Source organism: Uranotaenia lowii, chromosome 2 (assembly GCF_029784155.1).
Source record: "Uranotaenia lowii strain MFRU-FL chromosome 2, ASM2978415v1, whole genome shotgun sequence".
Classification (NCBI taxonomy): domain Eukaryota; kingdom Metazoa; phylum Arthropoda; class Insecta; order Diptera; family Culicidae; genus Uranotaenia; species Uranotaenia lowii.
The window spans coordinates 168,896,541-168,916,687 of NC_073692.1; the positions used below are offsets into that span (position 1 = coordinate 168,896,541).

Sequence of the window (20,147 nt, forward strand, 5' to 3'; positions counted from 1 at the left end):
CCAGATGAAAAAACTCAAATTTTTTTATAGCTTGTGGATATCTACTACCCGATGGATGTCAAAATTCATTGTTTGATATTGTTGGTTCCACTTATCGCTATCAACATGATCAGAAATCTTAAGATATTGGCCCCGTTCTCGACTTTTGCGAACGTGCTTACTTTCATTGGTGAGTACGAAAATGCTTCTGGTGATGAATCAGTTGGCAACTAAACAAGAATTAATTTATTATAGGTCTTGGAATGACGCTGTACTACATCATCGATGGTATCCCTTCGCCTTCAGAGCGAGAAATGGTGGCCGACATAGGACGGTTTCCACTTTTCTTTGGAACTGTCCTGTTTGCACTGGAAGCCGTTGGAGTGGTAAGCTAAAGAATCCTAACTTAATCCAATTTTTAGGAAAATTTGTTATATCCGATTTCCCATGCTATCTAGATTATAGCACTGGAAAACAATATGGAAACCCCTAAATCGTTCGGAGGCTATTGCGGTGTCCTCAACATTGGCATGACGGTCATCGTGTTTCTGTATGCTCTTGTCGGATTCTTGGGATACATCAAGTACGGTCCTGAATCGCTGGGAAGCATTACCTTGAACCTACCTCCGAATGAGATGTATGTATTTTAGAGTTTATGTCCTTCTTTTGGAGATTCAATAATTTCAAGCCTTTTCGCAGAATGTCGCAAAGTATCCGGATCCTGTTCGCTATTGCCATCTTCATATCCTACGGACTGCAGTGCTACGTGCCGGTTGAAATTATCTGGAATACCTATCTGGTTGACCGGTACAAAGATTCAGCGCACAAAACTAGCTATGAGATGTTGGTACGGATTACCCTGGTTATCATCACTTGTAAGTATTTAAGCTAAAAATTGTTAAATCGTAAAATTCTATATGATTTCATCCCTAATATTTTTAATTTTTTTTGTTCTGATGAAGATGAGCAATCAACCAAAATCCTTCAAACTCAAAGAACCAAACCCAAGTAAAAATTTTAGCTTTATTATGGTCAGCACAACTCCGTTAGAGCTATGGCATTTTTTTTTTTTGTAAATTCTTTATTTGAAATGGCTCCTACCTTTAGGCTTTAAGGAGCCTAACACGTTTTTTTTGATTAAAATTGTGTGCTTATATCTAGTTCACTTTTTGAAGAAAAGAAAGAAGTAGATAGGGAAATATGAAAATAAAAAGAATTATAGACGAAGATCAATAGCTTTTAGGAAAAGGTACCGTAAACTGGGGGAACTTTGATCACTTTTTTCATTCATTTTTGAATATTTTGGAAGGGGTTGCATTTTCGTAAAACCTAAAAGCTTTAAAACCCTTACTGAGGTGAGGAGTATTAAAAATTATCATTGATTGCAGCTAATTCAAACGACATCGGTGATTATAATTAAATGTTTGTTACGAAACCAGATTTCAAGTTTCGGGGTAAGTTTGATCGCTCTGGTTTTTACGTATCTGAACATCTTCAAATTTATTGTTTTGATGCCATTAAGCACAGAAAGCTTAAAACATCGATAACAGTATTTTTTTGTTTGGACTCAATTGAATTTTTCAACGTTTTCTTTCAAAAACAAATATATTCGAAAGATGGACAATGTTTCTGCATACACAAATATATTCGAAAGATGGACAATGTTTCTGCATACATTCAGGGGCAAAAATTATAAACATTCCTCAATTTTTATTGGCTTCAAAAACAAATAAAATTTTACCTTCATGCAATTCCTTAAGTCCTCGTACTGTTCCCATGTTCTTTTTTTTCTTCAAATTTAACAATTTGAAAGGGTTTGTAGCCATTTTTTTAAACAGGCTTTTTCATGGAAAACGACCATTTTTTTTAATATCCAAAAATCATCATCAAATGACCATAAAAATAACACTTAAACTTAACCTAAACCAAGAAAAGAGTTGAACTTTCACATTAAACAGCCCATTTGCTTCCTACATGCTTAAATTTGATCAGGAGAGATGTTTGTTTGTGAGCCTTCAAAAAACCAGATATTTTAAGATTTTAAAATTATTTTTTTAGTAACATAAACAATCTTTTAATAAAAACCAAATTAAGCTCATTTGTAACTCAATCTACAGGCTTTCAAACGTAGTAAACAGTTTTCAGGTATTTTAACTTTATACTTAGTTAATGATGATTATCTGCAAAAATTTCATGTCGATCAAAGTTACCCCGCAGATCAAAGTTCCCCCAGTTTACGGTATATTTCGAACATGTAGTCCAAGTCTATCGCAGTCATCACAGCTATGGCATTAATGTTCATAAAAAGCTTAAGCGCATTCTATACATCACCAGAACTCTGGCTATGGCTGATCTAGAAACGTCAACATGACCAATTTTTTAAACTTGACAGTTACAAACGTGTGTATTTTAAAAACTTTTCATTTGATCGAAAAACTTTCTATAAAGGAAATGAAGGTGTTAGTATGACATTTAATGTAAAAATATATAAAAAAAATTATCGATGATTTCAAGAAATACTCTTACTTTTTCTTGAAATTCCTTTTTTTTCCTTTGCACACTTTTTTAAGTCATGTATTGATCTATTGTTTCTACCCCAGAAGCAAAACCTTTGCAAAATTATGATATTTCACACAAACTCACCTTAAAAAGGCAATTGTAATCTGGCTGGAACCTTTTCATGAGAAGGCATCTCGAAAAGTAGGGTCTCTTAAATCCGGTTTTAACATAAATTTTTTTTGTACATCAGAACACATCTGTCATATTGCGTACAAATCGGTTGCACAGATTGCGATCTATTGAACTGCTCACTATTAGTTATTTAGTCTACAAGTCCGGCATTACTTTTTGCCTGCCAGAAATGGATTTATTGCATTATTTGAGGGGTCTGCATTCAGTTATCTTCAATAACCATAGACTTTTTACCATATTTAAGCTCAAGGGTTCCACTTTGATGCTTGGTTTGAACTTCGTGAGGATCCTAGAGTGGCTCCTTATAAATCTTAACCATTTGGTTCAGAAAAAAAAATCAGAAAAAATCAACAATTCATGAGTTTTCAAGTCGGCAATAAAGAATTTCGAGGCGCAAAATGTGCAAAAGGCGCAAATTTGGGCAAAATTGATTTTATCATGTCTTTTCGCATTGTAAATACCTCAAACAGACGTTAACTTAAAAATCTGGCAAAGATAGACAAGATAGTTCTTTTTCTAACCCACACAACGCTGCTAAAATTTTGCATATCCGATCTCTATTAATGTAGCTTTCAACGAAATTAAGTGCCGGATTCTAAATGATCATTGCTTTAATCTGGTAAAAAATGCTATGTTTTTCCTATATTATTAGTATCTTTTCTTCAGGTAAAATTCTTATGAAATAGTATCTTGAAACAAATCTTAAGAATTAAGAATTTTTTAAGAAATATTTTGTATTATGAGAAAAAGTACAATTAAAAATGTTTTACAAAAATCAGTTTTTTTCAATAAACATAATTATTAAACATGACGTACCCCCCATTGCAAACATAGTGGAACTGATTGAGAACAGTCCTGAAAATTTTTTTTTACAAATACATTGTGAATCCATTAACATGGCGTCATTTCGTGCCCTTCGATTTTCAAACCAAATTGGCGTTAGTCAATTCAGTGCTTAATAGCTATATAATGATTTAAAAAAAAAAAAATGGCAATTTAGTTTTAAAACGGTTTTATAAGAGCAATATAAATAGCTAAAATTTGGCGTTTCTCTCACAAGCCAATCAATTACACGAGCAGGTTGAGTTTTTCATTCCTGAGTTGATAATCATTAGTACAATAAATGAGGACAGATTTTTTAAATGAAATAAATAAGGGATTGGTTGTGAATGTCCAGTGGAATGATATCATGAGTTGAAGTCTAATTTCATAGTCTGACGTTATCTTGAAATCTAAGATGGCGAATTCCGCTTAACTTCAATATGTTGTAAATTACTTTGAGTTACATGAAACCCTCACAATATTGGTAAAGGTTGAAAGAGATAAACTAGAAGAAGTCAAATTTTGCTGTTTGACGGATGCAATAAAGGATTTCAAGATGGCGTCAGAAAGCGAAATTAGCATTCAACTCGTTTAGCCCTTTCAACTTAAACCCATATTATGGTGTATTTCAAGCGATCATCAATAATATACAGGTTCGAAAAGAAGGGCCGAAGCTGCCATCTTGGATTTCAAAATAGCGTCAGAATTCCAAATTCGACTTCTTCTTCGACTTCTCCTTTCACCCAATACGAAAATTTTGAGGGTTTCATATGATTTCCAGCGATTTACATCATTTCTAACTTAAGTGTATGCTGCCAATTCGCCTTCTTCTTGTTTAGTCCTTTACCAGGTACTATCGGCTTCTGAGAAATTTTTGGGACAAAACACTAGCGCCAAAATAATATTGTTGAATAAGACTTTAACCATAAATTCGAAAATTTCAACAGCATGCTTTGGAGTTTTTGTTTACACCAAAATCGATGAAAGCTCCATAATTCATTTTTTCGTGTGGGAGTGATTCGAGTTTCGATAAAATCTCTCAGCAACGTTCCGGACTTTAGCGCTTCCCGGGAAAAGAATTATCTGGGCTTCCTGACGTTCGATCTAAATAGATTATTGAATTGGAGTGTCAAGCAGCTATTCTTGTGCCTGACGGCCGAATACCAGACGGAACAGAACGAACTCAATCGCTTTGCAGGACTTCAAGAACATGATCACCGAGAACTACTTCTGGGACGATAACAATGGTTTGAAGTGAGTTTCGAACTTTTAAAAGATTTTTGGTTTTCAATCTGAAAATTTGATTTTGTTTTCCAGGGGCAACGAAACGAAGACATCCCCTTATCATCAACTGGGAAAAACCTCGACCTTATGATGGACTGCAACCTAAATTGGACACGACATGTAAACGATGTTGTTTCAAAAGTGTTTGGTACTCTCAGAACGTTCCGGCGTTTCTCCTCAGTACTTTCTCAACCCACTCGATTGAAGCTGGTACAAGCTGTCGTAGTCCCCATCTTGACATATTGCGACATCGTTTACTATCCTGGCATGTCTATTGCGTATATTTAGAGCATTCAAATCTGCTATTCGGTTTGTTTTCCATCTGAACCGTCTCGAAACTACACTACCTGTGCGCAAGGCAATTCTCGGACATGAACTAGGTGCAAACTATGATCGGATAGCATCTTTCATGAGTCAGGCCTACCACCAAACTCTACCAGAGTACATTCAACAACATCTGCAACAAGGACGACACGAACGGACCCGCTGCTTCATCGTACCACAACATGTAACATCTGGCGGAAAGAGTCTGCTGGTGTACGGTACTTCGTGCTGGAATAGAACTCCACTGGACGTGAAAAGCAAAACATCTTTAGCTAGCTTCAAAAACGCCTACAAACTAAAATTAGAATAACTTAACTATACCTTGTTTGAAATGTGAAATCTTTGTTCAGTTTATTTCTTAACAGTTGTTCAGAAATGTAACACTTTGTTTCGAATGTACTTAAAATTTCATTGCATGGGCTAAATGGCTATGTTCAGTTGAAAGGAGAAAATGTTCGAAATAAAACGAAACTTGAAATTATTTGATTTCAATTTTCCCCAGAATCTGCCCTATTGACAAACTCAGTGTTCACCGATGCCTTGCTTGAACGGACAGCCGAAAGTAATCCTTTCCATTCAACGAACTAGGCAAAAAGAGAAAAAACCTGAGCCAAAGTTTCTTTTCGCAAAAATCTTGTTTTGGTAAAGTAACGTTTATTTTTTTATGATTACGTAGTTTTGTTGGTCACAAGAAAAACTTGCTTGTTTTTCAACTTGCATGCAAGTTTAAAGCTTGAAGACTTTTTCGCTTGGTGGCAGCACCGTAAACAAACGCATCGATGTCCCAGACTACTTATTCGAAAATTTATGCAGCCGGGTATCTTGATAGAATATAATATCTTTGCCTTTACCCAATACCCGTATTATGGAGGTTCAAGTGATTTTCAGTAATAAACAGCTTTGAATAGAAAAGATATCAACATGGTGTCAGATAGCGAAATTTGACTTGTATTCGTTGAGCTCTTTAACAAAATGTGAAGTATACCTAATTGCACTTTTCATTGAATCATAGTATTTTAATACTATTGCGAAGCCACCATCTTGGATATCAAGACAGCGCCAGATTGCAAAATTTAGACTTTCTAACCCTTTCAACTAATACCCAAATTCCGAGGGTTTCTTGCGATGCTCAGTCATTTACAGCATTTTCAAGTTGAGCGTATATCGCCATTTTTTATTATAATGTTTTATTTACAGCTTTGAAAAGACAAGCGGAAGTCGCCATCTTGGATTAATGATGGCTTCAAGCAACAAAATTTGGGATTTTAAACCAGGTAGATTTTTTTTGCTACTAGTTGGGCTCCTCACTCAATACTCACATTGTAAAGTTATTAATACCACTTCCGGTTATTTGTGATGATGTGAAATTTTCGTAGGGAGCTTCAATTTCTGCTGTCCGCTTGCTTTAAAATAAGACAGTTTTGGTAAAAATCTGGTCATCCATGCACAGTGGTCAAAAATGCGAAAAACTTGATCGTTGCTTATAACTTTTTTTACTTAACATTTAAGATAATTGATGTCTTCGGAGAAGTTTGTCAATAAAATCAGCTCTATAATAAAAAATTGTGATTTTTCTGATTAATTCCCCTACAAGTGAGATAAAATTTCTAACTTTCCTGTTATAGGTTTTATCTCTTTGATGTCTTCGACAAACTTGTTCAAAATAAAATGTTCTACAGGGCGTGAAAAAGCTATTTTCGGTAATATTTTAAACACAACTCTGTAGTATCACATTTTACAAACTTGAAATGTTCAACAAAGTGGTGTATTTTATTAAAAAAAACAGCTTTGTGCAACATTTTATTAAACTTAAAATTAACTGAAAAAAGTTATTATTTATGACCTGATTTTTAGAGGTTAAGTTTCTTATTTAGCCGACAGCTCGGAGAATAATTATTTAAGAAACTTGACATCTGAAACAAAGTTGTAGAAAATTTTATTTTGAACAAGATTGCCGAAGACATCAAAGAGATAAAACCTATAACAGGAAAGTTAGAAATTTTATCTCACTTGTTGGGGAATTAATCAGAAAAATAATATTTTTTTTATTAAATAGCTGGTTTCATTGACAAACTTCTCCGAAGACATCAATAAGCTAAAATGTTAACTAAAAAAGTTATAAGCAACGATCACGTTTTTCGCATTTTTGACCACTGTGCCATGATCCAAATGATCGTGTGAATTCTTTTAGTTTCTTTGAATAGGAATAAAGAACACGGGTTTTAGAATTTTGAAATGGAAAATGCAACGCTTTTATTTGCAGAGAAAGAATCTTATTTTGGTTATTCTGAAATATTTCCGCCCCCTGCGAAAAATTTCAGTACATTGACCACTGGAGGAAAATTCTCTGGCTTCAACTTCAATCAAGACTCCAAAGCCATCAAAGCAGTGAGAGAGGTAACTCTAATTGAACTTAAATATGATTGAATTTGTCATTTGTCTTAAAACTTTTTTTACATTTTGAACCGTGAAATTTGTTTTTCCCGTGCAGCTTTTTGCCTACCTGGAACCTCTATCAGATCTTTTTTTAAACAGTCAGATCTGTGCTAGAAAAAGTTTGTTCACTAAACCTAAATAGATTGTTCGGAATACTTGAATGCTTAGCAATCACAAGAAATATTTTTATTTCGTTTTTACAGAAAAAAATAAAGAAAAAAAGTCAATAATATTTAAGTTGATTTTTTTTGTACAACTATGGCATACGAGAAGATAATTTTTGAAGAAAATATCAAGACTGAAAAGTCAATAATTTTCTTGCACTATCAATATGTACTTCATACTATATACCTATACTTCGTCAGTGTTGCTAGATTGAGATTGCCAGATTGCCCAGTTTCATCCGAGTTTGCCCGGATATTTTAAGCAAAATTTGGGGCCAGACCCGGTTTCCCGGATTTCATTGAAAAATGCACAGATTTTTTTCGGTTTTACTGACTTCATTTGGCAAATACTACCAAAAATAAACAAATTGTGTTGTGTTATTTTTTTTATTTATTTATTTATGCATACAAAAAGATATTTTTTGAGAAAGTTTAATAGAATTAATCATGAACGGGTTTTTGGAAGCCTTTAATTCGATTTAAAATCTTTCGATGATTTTTGATGAAAACATTTTTTTTTCAAATTCTTTTCTTGATTTTAGTTGAGAAAATCCTGGATTTTGAAAAAATTTGACTGGATATGCCCGCATTTTTGGTCGTCAATTTTTAAATCAAATGCCCGTATTTTGCCAGGTTTTTATGTAAAATTGCTCAGATTTCTCCGGACGGATACGTGCTGAAAAAAATTCTGGCAACCTTATGCTATATTCTTTTGATGAAAAAAATAAACAATCTGTTTGAGACGTCACAACTTTCTTTTCTCTCTGTTCTGAAGGTGATGAGATCTTCATTAATTTAAAAATAGAGGATATTCCTAGGAGCTCCAAATGTGTTTTTGTGCGTCAAATGAAATGATAGTATTCAAGAAAAACCATAAAATGTCACTTCTTTAGACCAAAATGTGGCAATTTTTCATACCAAACTTTGAATCTCAATCAATTTGTCACATCCCACTAAAAAAAATTACACAGTTCAGACTACTCGCTTGAATTTGCTTTGTTGTGCAATTTTTTAAATTTTATTCATCACAAGTTTGCTGTTCTTTCTAAATTAATTCATAGATAATTTTAACCAAAGAGTTCGATTTGAAATTTGGGAATAATAAGAAGGCATCGTTTACATGTTTCTTTCTTTTCTTCCCTCTCTATTAACGTTACACATTTGTAACAAATATACTATCCACAAGCTTCATATGCAATAACAAGATGTTAAACCCTCTCCCCACTTAAACGTGTAACGTAGTCATCTGAGTCTAAACTGTAGTATTTTCAAAGTGAAGAATGCAACATACAATATTTTATGGTAATTTTGAAGCACTTGAAATGTCTTCAAATTCTCTGGCAGACAAATTATATATTTTTTAACAAAACTGTCGTTTGGTTTTCGAATTATAACTAAGTAATTGTTGATAATTTTAATATTACACTAAAATATCTTTTTCAGAGTTAGTATTTTTTGCAAAAAAATTCCAGTACTTATTTAATGAGGAGATATATTTAACAGTTCCTTTAATATGAAGTGTTTATCAAACTTATCCACATAACTGACCTTAATAAGATTATTTCTATTTATTTGTGCATCAAAAAAAGAAAACAGGTTAGCTGGAGACAATGCTGATAAAGGTCGAAGCAGCTATTACGTTGAATCCGAATGTTTTTAACAAATCTTGCAACATTGAGCAGAATGTTATAAGCTCTGTTATAATATACACAAATAGACTTAAAACTAAAAGAAATTTTGATTATGGATTGTATTTAATCGCCAGTATTTATAAAGATTTTTTTTTGTTTAATTTTTGTTTTAATTGAGATGACAATTTTAGACTTTTTTCAGTGACGAAAACTCACCGTAAAAAGTTAATAAATGGAAACCATATCTATAAGGAATTATTTTTGAACAACAGTTTTTTTATATAGTAATCTAAATCCTAAACATGGTGATAGATGTGCAAGCCATTTTTTCCTTAAAAATGTCGATAGTATAATCAAGAAATGGTGGTTCTGTTTTTGAAGATATCCATTTTTTTATGTCAATTCCATTACAAATATGGTTTCCATTTTCATCCTGGCACTGGGTGTAAAATGTATATTTGAATCTGTAATGCCTTAGTTGATAAATAAGTTTGTCTCAAATTGAAAAAAAAAATTCAAAAAAAAATCTTTTTAAAACTATAACAAATAAAATTTAAATTTGAAATTCAAGACTTTTTGTTCTAACTTGGAAAGCACTGATTTAGTTATTTCCATCGCAAAGAGTCAACTTCCCATGTTGCCTGATTTTTTTAACTTTAAATATTTCTACAAGTAACTATCAATTGTAATGTATAAGTACAAGTTTGAACAACTTGCTTTTAAATGAAAAGACTTTCATAAACAAAATAAATAGATAGCAAATAATTTACAGAATTATCACACGACGTATTATAGGACACGACATTTAACGTTCCTACAAACGGAAATAAAACATTGAAAATTACCTTTTCTGACGATATCTTTCGGGCTGTTGCCCATCTACAAACCGGTCGACAAAAAAGGTAATTTTTAATCCTTTTTTTACGTTTGTAGGAAAACGTTGTCCTTTAATACGCCGTGTGTTAATTGTGTAGTGAAATTCATATGTTGGCACAAAATCATTTCCTTTTAGATTGTTTTTTTTTTTACTTATTTCACAACAAAATTCTTTGCAGTCTGAAACATTCTCAAAAGATCATGTATGATACTCGGTGCTAGATCATCATTTTTAGGTTTGAACACATTTAATTTCGATTTTTTTTCCTTTTTTCTATACCTTCGAAAAAAATCGTTTCTTCCTTGCTAAACATCTTTCAATCTTTCTATTTTGTAGTCCTCCTTGCGATAGCCATCCCTAGGCTCGGTCTTTTCATCTCACTTTTTGGAGCGTTCTGTCTGTCGGCATTGGGAATCGCCTTTCCGGCCATTATGGACATCTGCGTCCGGTGGCCCAACGATATGGGCCCGGCCAAGCTACACCTTTGGAAGAACCTGATACTCATCATCCTTGGCATCGTCGGTCTGCTGTCCGGCACTTACACCAGCGTTCGAGATATCATCATTAGTTTCCAATAGATGCAACTAAAAAAAGAATAAGTAGAAATCGGGCTTAAAGTTTATGCGCTTAAGTGCCATTTCACTGCAAATTAGTGAGAAGCAATTTTATCGCGGAATTGTACGGACCATATACCGAATGTATTTAGAGGTCTCTAAAGGGGTACTTTCAGTGCCAATGGATTGTCAACGTGCTCGTGTAGATAGGACTATAGGGCTTAGGATGAAAAAATACTCAAATTGAAATAAGCTAACAGTAGAAAACAGTAGAATAGTTTTGCTATACAAAATATTGGCAAGACACAATGTGTTTTAGAACTCAAATAATACGGGATTTCATATCGAAATTAAGCATAATCAAAAGCGCTACAGCTGCTGAAGAAAACGTTGATAGCATCGACTATAGGCGGTCTAATTATGTGCTAATCTGTCGATAGAAAGTAGAATTCATCAATTTCACTGACTATGGGTTTTTAAATGACCTTTATGAAAGTATTTTTTTTTTTTGAATCTTTATTTTAAACTGTTTGAATTGCCTTTAAATCCAGGTAAAACACAGCTCAACAAAAATAGTAATCAAATTAGTTTTATTTTAACAATTGTTTCAAATCTGTATGTTTACGTAAGGTAAAAATTAATTATTTCAGTACAACTAGTTCAAATCTAGCACACGTATGAATGCAATGCTTAATTGAAGCTCTAGCGTTATCCAAAGTTTTGTTTTAAAATTAATATCAAATTTGGTATATTCAACAATTATCATTTGAATTTAACAAAATACCTACATATATTTCAAAGTTCATTTGTTCTAGTAAAACAATTTTTTTTTTACTAAAATGAACAAAAACTCAAATTTTAAAAAGACGCCTCCTTCACAAAATCAGCAAACCTGCGCTATAATTATAATGTTAATTTGAGCCAAATGTTCTTGTTTGGAAACTTTTTAAATGATGACAGACATATCAAAAGGACACCGATAATGTCAAAATCTCATGTGACTTTTTTTGACGATGTTTTTTTTTCGATAATGTCTTTGAGATTGTTTTTAAACAATACAATTCAGCAACATTGCTTTACAGTACACACGCTTTTGTTATAATTTGACTACCACATGCTAGATTAATGACTTGTATCATGCCAAAACCACCTAAAACTAAATTTAGAATAAACTGTAAAACAACACTTGTAGGGTTTTGTTGAAAGAAAAAGATCCCATTTACTAGTCTATCCATGCTTGGCAAAAGTCATCGTCATGAGGCGTGAAGCTGTGACTGTGAAGCCTCTTGGTCCGTCAAACTCAATTGACTGTTCCTTAACGACCAGTCACTTCGTTTGCCAGTCATTCATGCCCCATTCATTTGAAGCTAAAATAATAACCTAGTCAAGCAATCGCATTCAAGCGACCGATGACGAAAACGAAACGCATTTATTATTATTGTTGCTCCTGCCAGCAAGCTCGTTTTCAGTTTTTTATTGCTATTGTTGCTCTCTGCCAGCAAGTCGTTCAATTAGTTGTACACGGACAGAAAAAACAACCCACTCTAGGTACTTTTGACGTAAATCGTCACTTCAGTGCAGGAACTTACTAGTAGGTTAAAGCACAACAACCTAAAAGTAGGTAGTTGTGCTTTAAGGTCCCAGTGGGTGAAAATGATGTACTTTGTTAATTTATGGGAAAAATTTTAAAATTTGCAAAATTCATGCTTTTATGCTTTTAGACGTGGAATTCAGATACTTTAAGGGTAAAAGGTTGTTTTATGAGGAGTCATCAAATAATACATTTATTTCCATTTTTTTTTCGTACATGGTCATATTTTTTTAATACTTTTTCACTTCCTTTTCGATAAGCAGCTCCGAATTTGTTGATTCGAAGTAAGTCGGATCGTGACTGAAGGATCGTTCGAACAAGTTCCTTACATTCATCACAACTGTCAGTTCCTGTAACAAAAAAGAACAAATCCGGTAAGTCGTAAAATTGACTGGTGGACATGGAACATCAAGTAAATGAAATAGTAAATCAAATTAACTTACCTTGAATCATGAATGGATTTAATAAAGTTGATCGAGGATTTCTCACGATTCGGATCATGACAAACGATTACTCTGCTCCAATTCAGAACCGTTATGCAGCTACGGCGTTGAATATTTAGTCCCCTTGAGATTTTCCCGCTGAGCTGATGATTGGCCTTCAATCTTCGCCCTCCCATCCGTACAAATCCATTCGCCGGTCTCATCGGGTCTTTTTGGTTGGCTGAAAAATAAACATCTATAAGTGAACTTCCTAAGAAAAAAACAATATAAAAATTCACCCAATGTCGATGAGAGGAATCCTTCTTATGATTGCGGGAACTACTGGGAGGAATACCGATGCCGCTTCCGATCATCTCATCCTGATCGATACATGAAATTCATATTGCCATTTTCTGAAGGAGTCATGCTGTTGCAGCTTTTGTCGATCCCCGCAGGAATTAACAGATACCGGAAAGGCTCCTGCATTGAGGCATGTAACTTTAGCTGGCTGCTGGGGCTGTCGTTGGCAAGACTGGGAGAAGGATCCGGTTGCATCATTCAGAATTCCTGGTGGCGGATTTTTCTGCAGCATCTACAAAAAAAGGAAATTCAATGATGATGTGTTTTAAATTTATAGAAAAATAAAATGCTTACTGTACTTGTCTTCAAACCTCGGATTCAGCGGATAAGATTTTGTAATCGCTAAGCTGTGACCTAAACTTTCACTTCTGCCAGACGCGTCTATTCAATAGAAGAAAATGGCGGACAATATAGAGGAAAAAATGGTACCTAGTGAGTGGGTACTTTGATAAAAAGCCTCAAGTAGATTAAAACTACCCACCCAAAACTACTTACTTTGGGCTTAATGTGAATCAACCCAGTAGTGAGTAGGCAAGTGGGTAGTTTTGTTTTGTCCGTGTAGGAGCTTCGCCAGTCGATGATGGAGAAATGTTGATTGTTATCGTGCTTTATCCATCATGCGAGCAGGGTTGCCAACTATTTTTCAGAAAAGTCTGGAAGATTTTTAAAAATTGTCTGGAAATTTTTGCAAATGTCTGGACACCTAAGTTTTGGAGGTGGCGACCTTTTTTTTTGGTCCCCAGATCTCAATGTTACAATAGTATTTTTCTGTCACTATATCAGTAACGTGCTCTGTCTGAGTCTCAATTTTACATACATCCTCAAAGCATTTGCCAAGGTTTCGAACCCTTATTTAATTCATAGTTCATAGGTTCTACTAATCATTTCCTCAGGGTGGCCACTCGAAATCCATTTTGGATTTTCCGCATTTTTCCCGACTTTTTCCCGCATGTTAACATGAAATTCCCGATTTTGTAAAACAGGAAAACAAAACAAAAATCCGAATATTTATTTTTGTAACCACGTACCTAGACCTAGATTTCTAAGATTTGCCTTTGTTTTTATATTTTTTTCAAAAATCGTCCTGAATTGCCCGACCATGTAGAAACGTGTGATGGAAAGTATGGTATTTTTAAGTTAAAAATCATCCTTCTTTGAAACTACTATTTTGAAGATATTTCGCTCAAATTCGACCTTCATATAATTCAATATCAAATAAGCAATTTCAAATTGCTTAGCACCTGCTTTGACATGTTTTGTTCCAGATTTCACAGGATCCAAACATCTTTGGTAACCAACGCCCTAGCAGCGACAAGTCATCTGATGTCCTTTCAATTCTTTGAGACATTTTGAATATCAGAGAAACCCCTACCTGAAAAAGACCTCGTAATACATCATATGGTAATATCATCTGATTGGAAATGATCGATTCAAAACATGAGGGGTATTACAATGGAACAAATATAAGGAAAATGAAATAATCGCTCTTGGTTTTATAATTAAAAACTCTTTGGAGTATTCGACCGAATATTCGACGAAAATTTAAAAGGTCAATATTCGGTATTTGGCTGTTGGCCGAGTACAATTTTTTTCGTCCATCATGCTTCCTCTCTATGAGCGTCGGATAGAAGCTTCAATTGTTTCGCCTTCTCGGCCGCCTCTCGCTTCCGATTTGCAATAGTTTCTATAACAGATTGTTTTCCTTTTTTTTTTTTGTTTTAATAGGACTCGACATCTCTCGAGTGAGTATAACGAGCATACTGGATTAACGATTTCGTTAGGTTATTCCCGTTGTTCAATGAAGCAAGTTAAAACATAGTCAAACCGATCCAACACGGTAGGAGGATCCATTTCGACCTGGTAGAAATCGGTCGAAGCCAATCGGAAAGAGATTGATGATCAACTGTGAATCAATTTTTACTTGTTTCGCCTTTTTCGTTCAAACTTCATAGAACAGACTTTCACCGAGCCAAAAATTCCCGACTTTTCGGGAGAAATTCCCGGCTTTTTTCTGCATTTTCCCGGTGGATTCCAAATCCCGTCTTTTTCTCGCATTTTCCGAATGGGTGGCCACCCCGTTTCCTGCCATATTACACCATGACAAAATTGAATTTTCATAGAATCTTAGAACAATTTATGTCCAAACACAAAAGTCTGGAATTGTCTGGAAGAAATGCCAAAAGTCTGGAAGTCTGGAAACCTAAAAAAATGTCTGGCAAAAGTCCAAAAAGTCTGGAAGATCCAGACAAAATCTGGAAGGTTGACATCACTGCATGCGAGTAGTGAGGCTCCGTCAATTGAGAACAGTGCCAGTCGTTTGATGAAACAAAACTAGTCGGGTCAAGCGTGACGGGCGAAATTTACCATCACTGAGTCTATCTATAGCCTGTTCCGATAGTTACAAATATACTATAAAATAAGCGTCATAACAAAAATCGTGAAGTGTTCAAAGAAATTTTGGCTGCGTACTGTTGTTTACATACAAAAGTAGGCTGCGTTATTTTTTGTAGTTTTTCGCGAAGAAATCTGAAAACGCGTGCCCTTACTCTCGAGCAAAACAAACGGATTGTGCACAAATGGGGCACTGTGAGTGGTCTTCCCAGGAATGATGTTATACAGTGCGCGAAATAAGAATAGCACCACTATGTATTTTGCTTGTTAAAATATGAATGATTGAAAATTACGAAAATTTTCTTCCACAGTTTGTTCTGAATTGCTTAACGGATAAATCAAGCATAAGTTTACTTTTTTTGGACGTAGCAATTGGCGTTGAGGACCAAAAATGTGAAAAAGGGGTGCGAAATAAGAATAGCACCACTTGAGTTTTTCAACAAAAACAAGATTATTTTTCAAAATTTATTGTGTAAAAGTGAATAATAAGGATACTACGAATTATTTGAATAGATAACTGCATTTTAGGAGTTTTCCAGAATTCCAAAGGTTTTCAAAGGTATCAAAAGGGGGTTTTAAGAGATGCTCCTCTAGCGTTAAGGAATTTGATATTTGAGCTATAAAATTTTATCAAGATGCTTGATTTCTTCATTAACATTAATAAGTATGATGCAAAATGATGAAACATAGATTTGAGGCTGAGTTTGAATCCAAAAAACCGGTTGGAGTTTAAAAATACTAATGTTTTTTAATAGTCAATCACTATTTCTCTAGTTTTAAGTCATAGATGGCAGCACTATCTTGCCATTTAACCAAATTCATGCCCATCTTCGAATATCTGGGATTAATTATGGAGTGCTGGATGATTTTGGTCAAGAAATAAGTATTTGGTACCGTGTGAACGCTTTGGAAATTCTAAGATCACTAAATCCAAAAAAAAATTAGAATTGCATCAATGTCACTAAAAGTGAATTTTATGGACCGATTATCAGAATAAAGTTATACTTTGCGATGGAGCTGGATGGACCAGACGGCTAGCAGTATTATTGGTATGATTTGCAATTGAATCGGAAGTTGAGATGAGCAGGAATTTTGGCGGATGTACATTTTTGTGCTGGTGATTCTTTTGCAAATCCAGAAAAGCTTTCTGCAGCGTGAACTTCCACAAAACTGTGATGCGAAAATACCACAAAATGATGAATATGGGCTTAAATAAACCTGTAAAATCAATATTGAGACTAAATTTGGTTTTAACTGCAAGATAGTGCTGCCATCTACGACTTGAAACTGGAAAAAAGTGTGGTTTACTGAACAAAATCAAAGTTTTTGATTTCCAACCTATTTTTCTGATTCAAAATTAATCCCGAATGTTTGTTTCATCATTTCACGTCATTTAAATGAAGAAAGTACGTAGTTTGGTAAAGAATTACAGCTCAAATATCAAATTCCTTAACGCTAGAGGAGCATCTCTTAAAACTCCCTTTTGAAACTTTTGAAAACCTTTGGAATTCTGGAAAACTCCTTAAAATGCAGTTATCTATTCAAATAATTCGTAGAAGCATTATTATTCACTTTTACACAATAAATTTTGAAAAAACAATCTTGTTTTTGTTGAAAAACTCAAGTGGTGCTATACTTATTTCGCACCCCTTTTTCACATTTTTGGTCTTCAACGCCAATTGCTACGTCCAAAAAAAGTAAACTTATGCTTGATTTATCCGTTAAGCAATTCAGAACAAACTGTGGGAGAAAATTTTTGTACTTTTCAATCATTCATATTTTAACAAGCAAAACACACAGTGGTGCTATTCTTATTTCGCTCACTGTATAAATATGAACATAGCAGCCTGCGCACAACTTGCCTATGTAACTACTCATCGCCTTTCATAATCGCACTTCTCGTTGGCGTTGGGTCGACGCCATAGTCCTGATCCTGCCGTCACGATGACTGCAGCATTGACTTGTCGTCGCTCAGATTAGCTAGCAAGCCAACATTTGGTCCTTCGATCTGGATCATTCAGTCCAAAGTAGTAGTTGAACATTAAAAGTTGCATTAAAAGTAAAGCATACTGTTCAATTTTACTATGGAACAGAATCAATGAAGTTCTCCCACTTTTAAACCAAAAGTCCCTATGTACCATTAACAAGTGAGTTCTTTTTCATACTTAGATCAATGACAGCAATAAAGTGTCTAGAGAAATAAGTTGGTTAGATTTCGTCCAAGTTCTTCATTTCAAGAATTCAATAGTACTAAAAGTTTACTTTTACATACTCCGAAATGGATCTTAATTATGAAAGTTTACAGTTATATAATACAATTAATTCATTTAATTCAATAAATCTCTTTTTCCATTTCAGTCGTCACTGCGGTAGCAGTCCAGAAGCTCGGTCTGTTCATATCCTTGGTGGGAGCATTTGGTTTGTCCATGCTGGGTATAGTCTTTCCATCGCTCATGGACATTTGCGTGAAGTGGCCAACCAATCTGGGACCGGGAGGATTTCATCTCTGGAAAGATCTGTTACTGATACTGTTTGGCCTCTCGGGACTCATCACTGGAACCTACAAAAGCGTCATCGAAATTTTGCATAGCTATCGATTGCAGAAAGTATAAAGGATCTAAAGAAGAGTTGAGAACCCTGTATATCATGATGTAGTTTAAGATTTTTTAATGTTTTGTTCCAAAGGATTTATTTTGTTTAGCCTTTAAAATACAACACACTTTTAATATCGTTAAGTTTTATTTCCAATTTTATCTCGGATTTCGTTCCATTGCTACGAGGTTGTCTTGTCAGTTGTTTTGTTTTGTTTATCTTATAAATTGACATATTTCTTCGACAACAGTTGCATCCAAAGCTTTGTTCAATTAATTGCGTTAAGATTAATCGTTATCGTGCATGTACCAACTATAGTCTATCATAAATTATGCATAGGTTTAGAAAAACTTCAATTGGAACACTCACCCTAACTCGGCTCTACCTAACTAAGTTACAAGCATATGGCGCTTTTTCTTAACTACTCTCATATACATGCGGAAATCAGTGTTCTGTTTTCAATTCTATGGTTCTTATTATTCAAATGATAAATAAAATTCACGGGATTCATCTGATGGAAGTCAACTGATTTGTAATTAAGTTTAACATCCACTTAATATCACAACTAGTTTATCACAAAATGTACATGTTTTGTGTGTTTTCAATGTTTTAGTATCCACTTTTGTTTAACGCCAATCAACTCTTTGAACTAAACTGATAAGTCAAACTCAAAGTTTACCGTTTGTTAGAAAAATAAATTGCTCTCACCATTCCTCCAGAGGATTCGTTTTCTGTTTATACATATTACAACATAAAAATCATTCGACTTCTCGGTCAGGAGCCTTCAAAGCCTAGGGCTCAACAATATGAAACTCTCTTAACTTCACCCTAGTTTGATACTCTCGGTTCGTAGGAAGCATTCTAATTTGCTCTGCAGAAACCCGCTGTGTTACAAATTAAAACTTTTTCTTAAAACTTTTCACTTTTAAAGTTGGGCTTTTTCGGATTGAAGACTGCCCTCGTTGCTGCTGCTGTTGCTAGTCTCACTAGGGCTTCCAGTTCCGTTGCTCTTTTCGCTCGAGGATTGCAGTTCAAAGTCACAAAGCAGCGAAAAATGATCCGACGGGTACTGATAGCTGGGCGTTCGATCCGGACTAATTTCTTCGCCACTCGGGAACATGAGGCAGTTTTTGATCTGGAACAAGAAATGAGTGTTTATTAAGATTAGAACATATTTTGATTAAAATTACCAAAATCACTGAAACTCAAAAAATCATTTCAGAGAGTAGCTCAGAATAAAAAAGTTATGAGAATTTATGGAAAAAAAAACTGTGCTTTTATAACGCTTTATACAATTTTTGGCTTTTCATATCAATGTCACAATTGTTAGTTAAATAAAAACTACAGACAGTAAAAAGCTTATGTCGATTTCAGTTTCAGAAAAAAGAATTTAAAAAACTGAGTTTCAATCTATATTTCAATTTTAAAGAACTTCTGCATATGGTGTAAGAATCTGAAATCTTTATTGAAAGCCTGATTTGGAGAACAGAAACAAAAGTACGGAATCTGAGCCTTCATTTTAAAGGCTCATTTTCTGTCTTGTACTCTAAACTTATGAATTATTTTCGAGTCGCCTCAATTCTGGATCTGAGATATGGATATAAATCTTAAACAGAACTTCAATTTTCTTAAATGTTACCATGCAGTCGGTCTAAATTTTAAATTGAACCTTACTACCTTTTCTTTCTATTTTTTTTTTTTTGTCAATTTTGTTAAAATATACGAGATTTTTTATTTTATTTTCTATTTTCTCTTGTATCTATTTTATTTCAATCAATTTAACGGTAAAAAATTATACTGATATCAGAATTTAAGATGTTGTGTCGAGAGGGCTGAAGCTTTATATTTAGCTAGAATCTCTGAATCTCAGTGTGAGCTAAGAAGATGAAAATTTTCAACAAATTTAAGTTATAATTTTGTAAATGCGACTTGAGTTCTAAATCTGAATCAGAAACTTGAATCAGAAGCACTAAATTTACTGAACATATCAAACATATGATTCAGAAGATTCAACTTAAACTTTAGATAT

At 34.1% G+C, this 20,147-nt stretch overlaps 2 protein-coding genes across 11 annotated transcripts in view; one reads left to right on the forward strand and one right to left on the reverse strand.

The window, feature by feature from the left end:
* LOC129748567 (proton-coupled amino acid transporter-like protein CG1139) overlaps window positions 1-18,153 on the forward strand; it is a 53,258-nt gene extending 35,105 nt beyond the window's left edge. For 2 of the 3 annotated variants that reach the window (XM_055743226.1, XM_055743225.1), the window contains exons 5-9: window positions 31-169; window positions 235-365; window positions 438-616; window positions 679-854; window positions 17,885-18,153. In XM_055743226.1, coding sequence (XP_055599201.1) covers window positions 31-169; window positions 235-365; window positions 438-616; window positions 679-854; window positions 17,885-18,138 — 879 coding nt within the window. In that variant the 3' untranslated portion in view covers window positions 18,139-18,153. Of the gene's footprint in view, window positions 1-30; window positions 170-234; window positions 366-437; window positions 617-678; window positions 855-10,544; window positions 11,955-17,884 lie in introns of those variants that run through there. The other variant, XM_055743227.1, reaches the window with a different exon arrangement.
* A 93-nt stretch (window positions 18,154-18,246) lies between these two features.
* The window catches only part of LOC129748565 (nocturnin), a 125,445-nt gene continuing 123,544 nt past the window's right edge, over window positions 18,247-20,147 (reverse strand). For all 8 annotated transcript variants that reach the window (XM_055743224.1, XM_055743221.1, XM_055743220.1 and 5 more), the window contains one exon: window positions 18,247-19,253. In XM_055743224.1, coding sequence (XP_055599199.1) covers window positions 19,044-19,253 — 210 coding nt within the window. In that variant the 3' untranslated portion in view covers window positions 18,247-19,043. The remainder of the gene's footprint in view (window positions 19,254-20,147) is intronic.